This window comes from Anomalospiza imberbis, chromosome 3 (genome assembly GCF_031753505.1).
Source record: "Anomalospiza imberbis isolate Cuckoo-Finch-1a 21T00152 chromosome 3, ASM3175350v1, whole genome shotgun sequence".
NCBI lineage: Eukaryota > Metazoa > Chordata > Aves > Passeriformes > Viduidae > Anomalospiza > Anomalospiza imberbis.
Window position 1 is genome coordinate 14547812 of NC_089683.1, and position 12153 is coordinate 14559964.

Consider the following 12153-nt stretch of genomic DNA (forward strand, 5'->3'; position numbering starts at 1 on the left):
CAAAGATGAGACTAAATGAATGTTTCTATCATTAGCTAAACCAATTTATTCTGTGCATTTTACTTTCAAAAAGCAAAAGTCTCAGATAATTCCTTGAGTACCTGCAGGACATATCAGTGCTGGACATATCACACACATTCATGCCTGACGACATTTAGAAACAATTTCAAATATTGTCATTTCCTGAAAAATCATAGATGTGTGTGTCTATAAAAAGATATGAAAACCATATATGAAACCATAAATAATTAATTTCAAAGCATATAATTGTTTTTTAACTACTTTCATGCTTTTTAAAAAGTAATTGAAAGCCTTGGTTATAACCCATCCTGCCTTTGCCTGAAACTTAGTGAATTGCCAGGTGATTCAGTAGAGCTGTTCCTACCCAAAGTCCCTTTAGAGGGAATTCATCCTTTGTCTTTCTGCCAGAAACCTGTACTGACCCACATCCTCTCCAGCAGCAGTAGGCATCAGCCCAGACCTTAAAACACAGGACCATGCAGCCACTATTAGAGGGGCATCAGTGCAGATTGTCTTTCATTAAGGCAGCTTCAGTCTTACTGAGAAAAAAATTTGTATTTCACTGGCTCTTTTTTTAATGCAGACCTCCAGAGCAAATGCTAGCACTGTTCTTTACATCATTTTCCTCCCATTGTACCTAAAAGCTACATTTCAGCAGTGTAGCTTTGCACAGACAGTGAGACAGCAAAGCAGACAGTACAGAATCAGTCAGGTTTCCTTGTAGAACCTGACATACAGAGGAGAAGCAAAAGAAGGTTTTCCCCATTCAATTCGTTTTTTACAAGTCCACAGGCTGAACTAGAAGAGATAACCAAACCATTGATGAAACACAGACTTCAACAGGACACTAAAAATGCTGCTGATACTCAGTACTACTGAGGGTCACACAGCACAGCTTGTTACTTTTTTCTAAAGCTTTAAGTGTTATTTATGCCACCTTAGGCCAGAGTCTCTTACCCAAGACCAAGGGGAGCCAGTGGGGGTCTCTGGATGATCTTCCTCCTCAGACGACATCCTGAGTTGGTAGTTTTTCCCTGTTCTTCACATACACTGCTAAAGCCGCTGTTGGTTTCTGCCATATACAAAAAAGCTGCCTTCAGATTTTAGCTGTAGACAACAAAGCTCCAGAGAATATAATTTCGCAGCGATCATGTTCTTGCTAATTTTACCTGCCGAAGTTCTTGGAAGCACAGTCAGAGCAAGAAACCTGAGCTCAGTAAACCAGAGCACACTTTCCTTGCAACTGACTTCTCAAGGGCTCTAGTTCAGTCAAAAGGTTCAGTGACAAATTAGAGCCTGAAAAACACAAATTCCCTTCCAGCCGGTATCCTAACTTTCATATAAGATTTTATGGTCAGACAGTTTACTGAGTTAAAAGTTCCAGAAACAGAATATAAGGAATTTCTACTGCCAACATTTTATTTCTATCACTGATCATATTTTGTATGGATTTTAATAGTTGTTTTTTTTTTTTTCAGGATGGGTTCTTAATGTGAAAAGCTAATTCTGCCTTTCTGCACGGCTGCACAACTCCACAACCGTAACTGTATGAGTGAGAAGGCAGCATAGCTTTCCTGTTCCTCTGTGAAATAATATTTGAAAGAGGATAATTTTCCATTTGTTCCTTTTGGTTTTCTGTTTGTGCCTAGTTTGATACCAGTATGTAGAATCCACACAGATCCATACAGATCACACACTATTTATTTATCAGATAAACTTGTCCTGAATCTTTTGAGACTTCTGGCTCTGTCTGAGAGGACACTTCTGGCAGCTGTCAGAAATAGCAGCCTTGCCACCAAGATACAGCCTGAGGTTTTGTGTCCGAATGACCACTAACTTACAGCTATGATACACTTTCACATTCACAACCTGTGGCTTGAATTTTGTTATTTATCATCCCTCTGCTTATAAGACATCTGGCTGCAGTAGCTGGTGAAATAAAGTTGCTGTCAAAACCCCTGAACCCTTCTGTTACAGGTCTGGCTTTGGGCAAAGGCTACTAAATCTTCCCACTGTTATGTAATGAAATGGGCTATTTATAGCATCGCACTGCAGGAGAGTCCTAGCATTAACTATGAGCTGATAACAGATATCAAATGAACAAATATGCCCAGCTATGCTTCCTACTTAACCCTAGGCTATATGCAAATTCAGTGAGTAGGAAAATAATCAATCAATGGAAAAACAGTGCAAATAAGGCATAGAGAAATAGCCTGTTGCCAGCACGTGGTCTCTCACCACTGTGCCACTAAGTAGACAGCATGTAAATATAGAAAGGACTAAAAAGTGACAGCCCTCTGTGCAGCCCACCAGGCATTGTCAGCTGGAGGATTAGGGTATCACAGGCCATGGCTGGACAGTGTGTTGTTTACAGCAGCAACATCAGCATCAGCTGTGCTTGCCTCTGTCACCCTTATCCCAAAATACAACATGCAAGATTGCTTAAAGTCTGAAATACTTTCCCAAAACAGTTTATTCTGAGGTCTCAAGAAAAGCTGTGGTATTCCAGCTGAGAGTTCAGCTCATTGCTGCATGGAGTTGCCTTTAAGCTTTGGGAGTATTGGGAATGAGTGTTATTCCTGTCTATCAATCAAAACTAACACAGCTGCCAAACTGCTCTGAATGCCTGGCATGGCAAAGGCAGTTTGTATCACAGGACAAGCAGTGCCCATTTGTATCACAGCACAGGCTCTGCTGGGCTCCTTCAGCATCCCTCCAGCACTGTCACACAGCCTCCTGATGCTGGCTCTGACCTGCTCCTGCTCCTGAAACCCTGGCACTGCCCCACTGCAGCAAGTCCTTGATAGACTAACTTTCCACCTGATGGGTGTCTTAGGATCACAGGACACTGATGTGAAAGGCATCTGGAAGGGATCTGATCATCACAAAAAATGATCCTTATTTAGACTCTTTGACACTTCACATTAGAAACTCTGAATCTGAAGTGGCTCAATAGCCAAGTGACCCTCAAGCTGTAGAGGAACTCTTCCAAGAGAAAGTAACACAGCACTTGATGCTCAAGTTACTCGTTTCTGTTGTACACCAAATGTTAAGACTGTAAGCACAGAAACCCATTTATTAGCTATCTGACAAATCACATTTGCTTTCTGGAACCGTTTTGGGGAAGGAAATTCAATACAATTCTTCTCATTTCAGATAAACAGGGAAATGCCACGCCTAATGAATTTCAATGGCATTCCTGCCCTTGCTGAAAGGTCTATTCACCAAATTTAAAAGATAGGAACCACTGTTTGTTGGAGTAATTTTCCACTGTTCCACCCATTTCTTCTGATAAGTTTTCTTTCAAGCTGTGATGGGTAAGTATAACAATCTATCAGAAATAGCTTTAAATAATTGTAATATGCTGCATAATGTTTATTTAGCCAATTCTTCAAGAAGTGGGCATGCATCTTTCCCAGCACACTGCATTCCTGAAGCCTTTGTCATTTTCTGTACCATCCGATTTCAGGAACTTTCTGCTTTCACCAGGAAGCACTAAGAGTGTGGGCTTTTCTCCTTGGCAACATAGCTGTATCCAGTGGCTCTGTTCCTTCTTGCTGTCACGCCCACTCAGCCAGGCCACCGTTTCTTTGCCCTCTCCCCAGTGTTCCCCAACTACCCCAGCAGCTGCTTTCCCCTCACTCCCTTCCCATTTTTGCACTCTCAGGACTTCACAGCTTTGTAGCTACTTCCCCATTTGGTGTTTTCAGCCAAAGACAAATGTGGAATAGTAGCTGACACAAAATTCACAGAAAATGTTCTCAGACTCACAGTTCATGTAGGCTTCACATCAGGTTTTAGATTCCTCCTCAGCCCATAGCCTCTGTGACATCCTCTAACAACAAGTTTCACTGGATAATTATCCACTATAAACAGAAGTTTTGATGACAGTTTTAAACAGTGTCCTGTGATTTCACTACATGACACAGGTTAAACAGGAGCGAGTTGCTTTTTATAAACAGCATTTGCAAGTGCTGTATCATGAGAAGGAAAAAAAATTTGTAATCACTCCAGAATATTTAAATATAGAAATATTAACTCATGGTAGCCTCTATGTGAACTTTCTTTTGCTGAACTGACAACTGTCATCTTATTTTTAATAGAATAATGAATAGAATATTTACATATAGAAATATTAGTCCATGGTAGCCTCTATGTGAACTTTCTTTTGCTGAACTGGATAACTGCCATCTCATTTTTAATAGAATAATTTTTCAACTTAAAGAGTAATTTAAGATATTTTAAAATACAATCACAACTCTACTGTACTGGAACAGCACCACTCTCTTAAAAGAGTTGCTTTTCACATTACAGTAGTTTCCATGGACAAATCTTATGAAGCTGTTCTATTTTCTTTCTGTAAAGGCTTTTGTCTTATAAACACCTATGGAAATATATAACACCATGTATATTAAGAAAGCTCCATTGAGAAAGCAAAATCTACCTAACAGAAATGCTGAGTCATAACTCTCCTGTTTTGCATCTCCTGCAGAGGTGAAGTTCAAGATGCTACAAATTCAGACTAAACATGATTTTAGTGGGGGACTTAAGAAGGGTACACAGGGCTGCCAGCCTGCTCCACCACAGGTGCCATCTCTTCTGGGAGAGAACTTTGAGATTTATGGCTGATAAATAAACAGTATTTACAAGAATAATTTAAAGTGTAGTAGAGAGAAATCACATCAACATTAAAAAAAATGTTCTATGTGTTTGCAAAAGCCTATTTATGAAAGTGTATCTCATGATGCAGAATCAGCCCTGTGATTACTGCAATAACCCCTGAGCCAATATCTGTTCTCCTAGCTGTAAATTGTTCTGATAGGTAGCAACAAGTAAAACCTCACTTTCCTGTCAGTCCTGTTGTCTCTAAGTGTAAAGAATACTGTTTAATTATTGTTAATGATGCCATCATTTTCCACAGCACAACAGCTCACACTGACAGAATAATACTCTGTAGTATGTTCAGTGCTTAATTGCATAATCAATACATTGGTCATGTAGCAAGTGTGGAGAAATTTCCTTCTGTTTATATTCCTATGTAAATCTAAATCAAAAATTTCCGTTTCCTTGAGGATTTTATTCAAAACCACATTTATGTATGAAGCTGCTTTATGAGGTCTTAAAATCATGGCAGTTGACTCCCAATGCCTTTTTCTCACAGCACAGGAGTCTCACTGTTGTATCTGACACCTCACCACTCCCTAGCCAAACAGTATGTCAGCAGTGGACAATGTTAGCATTTGGACTATTGCCTCAAATCTGCCAGAGTTGTGTCCTCCACAGTCATCAAAGGTTATTTTGGGAGCTGTCAAAAGAGGACTGGAAATGTTATAAGAGCATTTCCAAACTACCAGAACCACTGAGTTTTTATTCAGGTGTAGCCTGGCGCAAGGATAAGGGACAGAAGAGAGTCACCAGGCAGAGGAGGTATGGGGCTAGTTTTACTTTTCACTGAAGAGCTGTACCCTTAAGGAAGTAGGAAAAAGGGAAGATTATGGATTTTTTTTCACACCAGTATAGCCACAATATTTCAGTGGTAGCTGATGAATTATTAAGACTGGTTGTTGAGGGGATGATGTGGGAGAGGAGGACTGTGACAGGAGGGTGGAAAGGCAGCCTGGCAGCTGGGTGTGGTGTGTGTGGTATGGTGAGAGGCTGTGCCATGGGGCTGTGGGTGCCCAGCAGTGTGCAGGGCTGTGCTCTCTGGGCAAGCCGCACATGACAGAGGGATGCAAGCAGAGGTTGGGCTTTATGGTAATTGCAGTGCTTTACCACCCTGAGAAACAGCTCTGGCACAGTCATTTCTGGCACAGGCACTGTGGTTGTGGCTGGGGGATGGACCCCAGGAAGGAGGGATGGCTCACAATCCTCCCTCACCCTCACAGCCAGACCAGAGCAGCAGCCCGTGGCAGATAGCTGGGTCCTGTTGAGCTGGGTGCTCATGACACCCACATAAATTCCAACTTCCATAAAAATCCAGATTCTTTCACACTGCACATAGTCTCTACCCAGGGTCCATGTGCCCCTGCAAACACTTCCTACTGCAGCCAGGAGCTCTACTTGCCCCACAACTTCTTCCATGCTGCTGGATCATTTATAGCCCTCATTTCACTTGTTCTTCAATTTCTACCCTGTAGAGCTGTCCCTTGACCCATCCTTTGGGTTTGTTGTACCTCTTTCTTTTTGTGTGATACCTTCCACCACAGTGTCACAGATACAGCCTTTGAAAAGCAACCCCCTCACAAGCAATGTTTAGCAACTACTTTTAGATGCAGAGTGGGAGCTGAGATCTGTACATTCCCTATCACCACAACAGGAGGCACTTGCTAGGGAGGGATGAAATCCCTTACGTCCTCTAATGATTAGATACCAGATATTAGTGTTTAAGTGCTTGTGAAGAGCTCTTTAACAGAGAAGAGAGATGGTAAGAAGGAAAATAATGTCACCCTTCCAATAACCTTCTCTATATTTGGACTCTGTTTTTTACAGAAGCTAAATCATAAACTACTTTGCTCTCTGACAGACAATTCAGAACATGCTAATAATACTGTCTGCAGGTGATAGTAGTGGATGACTGAATCAGAAAGCATTGAAGGTACTAGAGAAGGCAGAGGCTATAAAAAGTTTGTTTGCTATCACATTGTCAAGTGAATCCACAGAATGCAAAGTTCTGCTTTCTTGCCACATCCAAAACCAGAAAGGAAATGCTTAAAAGATTTGTGTGCATAATGGGCATGGGCCAAGTTTTCACACAAAGGTCACTGGGACTGAAAGCCAGTGATTCCTTCTCACAAAAGAAAGACAAGAGAAGTGTGGAGCTGGGACCTGGGTTCCCAGCCCTACACATGCACGTACAGTGAAGACCTATAGCACCAAGTGTTGCAGCACAGGATGCTAGTCCCACCCAAACAGAATTGCTTTAATTTATCATGATTATTTATCTGTATTACTTTATAATCTCAGTGTCCCAGCTGGACACAAAACCTACACTGCCCTCTCCATGAAAGGTTACATTTTAGGGGGCTTAGCTTGTAAACTAGGTCAGGGATGAAGAAACTTTTGGATGGAACTCTGGAACCCTGAGTCATCCACCATCATTTTTTGGCCACCTGTGAGCAAAATGCTGTGTTTTCCTACCATGTGGGTGCATAGATGCTCCCACAGCATGACAGGAAGTACCTGCATTTTGGTCAGAGTAAGGGCATATCTGGTCTTATTACAGGATGTACGTGCCAAGACAGTGGGCTGTGCATGCAACTTTCATCACACACAACTGCTCATAAATATGGTCCATGATGGAGAATGATTACACTTGGTCACACAATAGACACAGGTCTGCTGAGGCCAGGCCCTGGGACTCCTATCCTGTATACAGGACACTGTATGGAGAAAAGGGTTAACATGAAACAACACTCAGGAGTACAATGGCTTCAAGTGACTATCAGCTGTATTTTGTCAAAGTTTTGGAAACTTTGTGGCATCTGAGAATGTTAAGAAAGGATGTGATTTATTTATTTATTTATTTATTTATTACTTTGTACTTTAGGGCTTTTTTAGTTTCTTGGAGAGAATGGAAGTATAAAGACTGACAAAGCAAATATCAGACCTAAAACACAGAAAAAATTTAATAGACACTTGGTATAAGTTGTTTAAATATTTGGTTACAGGAGAGGAAATTTCAACTCACTGTCTTTCAATCTGAGTTCTTGCAAAAACCCTTACACCTTTGTTATGTTATGTTGTAGACCATTAAGAAGTACTGTATTTTCTCTTGATCAGTTCAGGTCATTCCTTAATTATATTAACTCCTTTCAGCCAGTGCTTTTCCTCTGTTTTTTTTCCACTACAAAAGTGTGTGTACTTATTGGTCCAGTATATCACAAGACAGATGTCCATGCAGCATGAACTTTATTTATAAAGACATAAATGTCACACTTCCTTAAAAAAAGTTTAAATTAACTAATCAACTGGTGAAAACTGAACAGTATACTATTTACAAAGGCCAATGCTCACCTTCTTTCACAAAACTTAAAGTGAATTCTCACTCTGAAACACAAACAATGAAATATAGAAGCACACTGATTGCCAGCAGTTTCCTTGTAGACAGCAATCCACATCTCTTACAGAATTCACAACTTACAGAACTTACATTTTCTCTGTAAATTAACCTAAATTAGCTCTTTGGCACAGTCATACCGATGCCTGTGTTTCAAGGCCAGTGCTGTAACAGACTCAGCCACTCAATGGCATTTCATCTGTATAAAGCCAATGATCCCTCATTGGTGTATCCAGCAAGAAAGGTCTGCCCAAATATTAGATATCCTCTGACAATGTCTATACTCATCCTTCCTACACCTTGTCTGAGTGACATTAACACTGATTCCATAAAGACAAACAGGAAGCTTGCAGCTTAGACAGCATTCCCAAACACCGAGACAAAGACAGTGACCACTGATTTAACATTTAGAGCGTACAAAATATCACAATGCCTGGTGCTGTTCAAAAACATGTTTTTAGATTTTCACCTGAATTTCTCAGCATTGTAATCTCCATTTTCTCACTCCTTTGAAGCACCTTGGCAAGAAAATATCCCCAGAAAGTGTATTGGGAGCGTTTTAGAACCATTTCATAGGCTTTCCTGAGTGCACTTGCCTCAGCTTGAAGTCTGCAGCCAGTCTACAATTTAGTCACAAAACATCACTGTTCTAGAAATAAATCACTTGCAGGTCAGTCCCACCATTTGATCTCTTCAGTTATTCAAGTTAATACCAGTATCAGGTTTAAATGTTCAGATTTCATTTTACCATCTACCTTGTTAACTCTCTTCCTTATGCTAATAAAACCAGACATAAAATTAGTCTTCTACTCCAATAGTCCTGCAAGGTAAAACTATCCAGTGTGGCACTTATTCTAAAAATTAAAGCTTCAACTGAGGTCCTGAGACCTGTTCAAGAACTATACATTACAAATCTTCATATAAAAAGTCTACCTGGATCAATCAGAAGCAGTACACTACAGAACTGTACTAACTCCCGTTGCCCGATGCCGACTGTTTGATAAATAAGACTTATAAACCAGAACCAGCTCCTAAATTTACATTTCCTATTTCTGTAATGTGCAAAAAGTTTCCTAACCCTTTTCTTTATGAACTTTCATGTGTTCTTCTTTGTCACAGGAGATGTGCACTCATTGACCTCTCTTCTGCTATGAAATGCTTTCCACCATGTAAGTCTCTGTGTCTCTATCAGGAATTAGGGATGACTTCCATCAGAACATTAAATTAGAAAAGTCACATCAATGTTTGTAAATATGATCTTAAACTGTCTGATTAGATATCATTCTAATAAACAACAGAAAACTGTCCTGTTTCTGTTCAGAAAGCAGAGCCTCTCAAAATTAATTTCATGAGATGGTGGCAATTAGTGTCTTCTGTCATTCAGGAAATGTGTCTCTTTTCAATTAAATATGTCGTCCAGTCAGGAAGAAAAGTGGTCTGTCCTCTTTGGCATTGGCAGTCTGGAATTCGTCCCGCAGGCGGAACTGCCATTCGTCTTCCAACTCCAACCGAACAACAGTCTGGCGGAGAGAATTGCGATCCTGGCAAATCACACACAGGGTGGCACCTGGGCAAACAGTTCAAAAGAAACTCATGTGAGTATCCCCTTTGTTCTCAGATCATTCACGTCCCACCACCCTGCATGGAGAATTCTACTCCAGAAGTTACAAATGGGCTTGGGAGAAAATTAAGCCACCTGAACTAGGACTTGAGGAGAGCTATGTTCAGCCTATTGTCAGGATCTTCTTGTGTAACTTGAGGTATCTCACAATCATCTAGTAAACAGGACTAGAAGCACTTTCCATGATCCTTAGGGTCAGAAAAGTAAAACTGGCAGGTCTAAGGAGGTCATGATGGGTCCTGACAACAAACCAGATAAAAGCCCTACATCCATTCCTGTTGTAGCTCTCCTGATCATTACCTTTGCTTCGCAAAACCCTGAGGCAGCAAAACCCACACAGCAATCACTGTGATGGCTGACTAAGCTCTTTGTGCTTTGCTGCCCAGAAATGGTCTAAACGTGCCTTTAATACTAATCACAAATTTTAGTAGTTTTTGGATTGGTAAACTCATGTGTTAGTTAAGAAAGAATCTGGTCTGTGTGGCTACAGACACAAGCAAATTCGGAATGCCAAACTAAAAAAATCACACTTCAGTAAGCAATGCCAACTGTCCTGTCTGGCATGCTGATAACCACTTTAACTTGCATGCATAGCTTCATGGCTTCTGAGAAAAGTCCTCCTTTAAGAGAAAATAATTACCTCACCAGCATACACTAATCTAAATGAGAAATGGTGAGGTAAGTGGTAATGCCCAAGACCAAAAAAAATCTGTGAATATAATAAAAAGAAACAAGAGAGACAGTCACATGGTGTTTAATTCTTATGTGATGGGTTAGAAAATGAAAAACTGCCAGGGGAGATGGAGAAACACACTTTGTGCTACATGATATAAAAATTGACTGGTTTATGTGAAATGAGACTGGTAGCCTCTGTTTAGCTGCAATGAAGAACACAGCAGTTTATAACAACTCTGCCAGTTTCAAGAGGCAGTAACCATGGTGCTCTTCTCCCAGTGACAGTTATAGCTGAGAGAAACAAATCCCCAGAGCACCAAATGCCTAAGATACCAGCAGAAGGATCCAAAAGGAGTTTGCAATGTGACTGTCTACAGCACAAGTGGAAGTTAGCTGTCTCCACTGCTATACACTATTATAAGGTTTACATGGAAAAACTGGGTATCAGCAATAAATCTTAAATGACCCAGTTTCTATTTCTAAAAATAGAAAATAGATTTTGATAGGGGCTTGTCAATCACCCATTTTCTATTGAAATTTAGAAAAGCTTCAAGAACACAGTAGGCAAATGCTTCATGCATAAATCTTCAACACTCAGTTTTCAAACAGAATAAGCAGTTCTGCACATACTTTAGGCATGATGATATGGATCTAACATTCCATCCCACTTAGAAATCTGCAGAACTTATAGCTATATATCAGTTTAGTACAGTGCAGTGCCAGCATGATCAAGCATCCAAGTTGGGCGGGACATATAAAGACAAATATGAATACCTGCATATACATATATATGCATATATATTAAATAAATATAATACATTTAAAACACAGATAAAATAGATTTTCCTCGCATTCTCTGAGACCATGTCACCTAATTCTTTGTAATAAAATTATTGCAGCTCACCTTTAAGAAAATGAAACTTCTTCAAAAAGTTAGCTACAACAAAGGAGTCACAGAGGTACAGCAGGAGACCACTGAACGTCAAACCAGAGGAACTGATATTCAGAGAATGAGGCCGAGAACTCACGTAGCAAACTGCAATCTGATTGAGAGAGGGTGGAAAAAAATTGAAGTCTTTAGAGCTTCCATATGAAGCTTCCAGTATCTGCACTTGATTCAAATTCAGACTTTCTTTCCAACTCCAAATATTGTGAGCTTTATAGTTCCTTCCAAAACATAGCACTACTTGTTAACAATATACGTAAGCACAATTCATAATTATGTACTGTTACTACTCATTATTATTATCATCATGAGGCTTAGATGTGATAGAGTTCGAAAGCTGCAGTAACAATAGCTCCCCACAACCATAATGCTGTGACCTGCCCAGCACATTTTATTTATATGTGAGTAAATACAATAATTCTACAGTCAGACAGGAAAAGGACCCTTAGAAATTCCAAATTTCATTTACATTACAATAGGATTACTCAAGTTACTAGAGTTATGCATATACATGAATTTATGAGGTTTCCTCTTGCCTAGTTTGTTTTTATGGCTACTCCTGAAATCCACTAGGAATGGGAATATTTACAGCACTCTTTCTGGATTTTTAAATTCAGATTAAGGGAATCTTCCGCACATGGCTTTGTTTCTAAAGTGCCACTGTACTCATACTCATCTGGCATGGATCAGCATGATTGAGTGGAGAAGGAAGGCTGAACCTCAGCAACTAAGACTCTGTACCAGTATGCTTATTCCATATTCCTTCAATCCTATTGCATCATATTACAGTTCAGGCAGCAATTCCAGAATGAAATTGAAATAATTTCATGTGCT

General features: G+C 40.0%; 2 protein-coding genes across 3 annotated transcripts in view; both read right to left on the reverse strand.

Annotated features, from left to right (window-relative positions):
• Positions 1–1081, reverse strand: part of LPIN1 (lipin 1) — an 81066-nt gene extending 79985 nt beyond the window's left edge. Inside the window, exon 1 of one of the 2 annotated variants that reach the window (XM_068183440.1) lies at positions 979–1081. In XM_068183440.1, the coding sequence (XP_068039541.1) occupies positions 979–1035 (57 nt within the window). In that variant the 5' untranslated portion in view covers positions 1036–1081. The remainder of the gene's footprint in view (positions 1–978) is intronic. The other variant, XM_068183441.1, reaches the window with a different exon arrangement.
• A 6831-nt stretch (positions 1082–7912) lies between these two features.
• GREB1 (growth regulating estrogen receptor binding 1) overlaps positions 7913–12153 on the reverse strand; it is an 86726-nt gene continuing 82485 nt past the window's right edge. Inside the window, exons 32-33 of the mRNA XM_068183450.1 lie at positions 11278–11416; positions 7913–9644 (exon numbers count right to left, since the gene is read on the reverse strand). Coding sequence (XP_068039551.1) covers positions 9481–9644; positions 11278–11416 — 303 coding nt within the window. The 3' untranslated portion in view covers positions 7913–9480. The remainder of the gene's footprint in view (positions 9645–11277; positions 11417–12153) is intronic.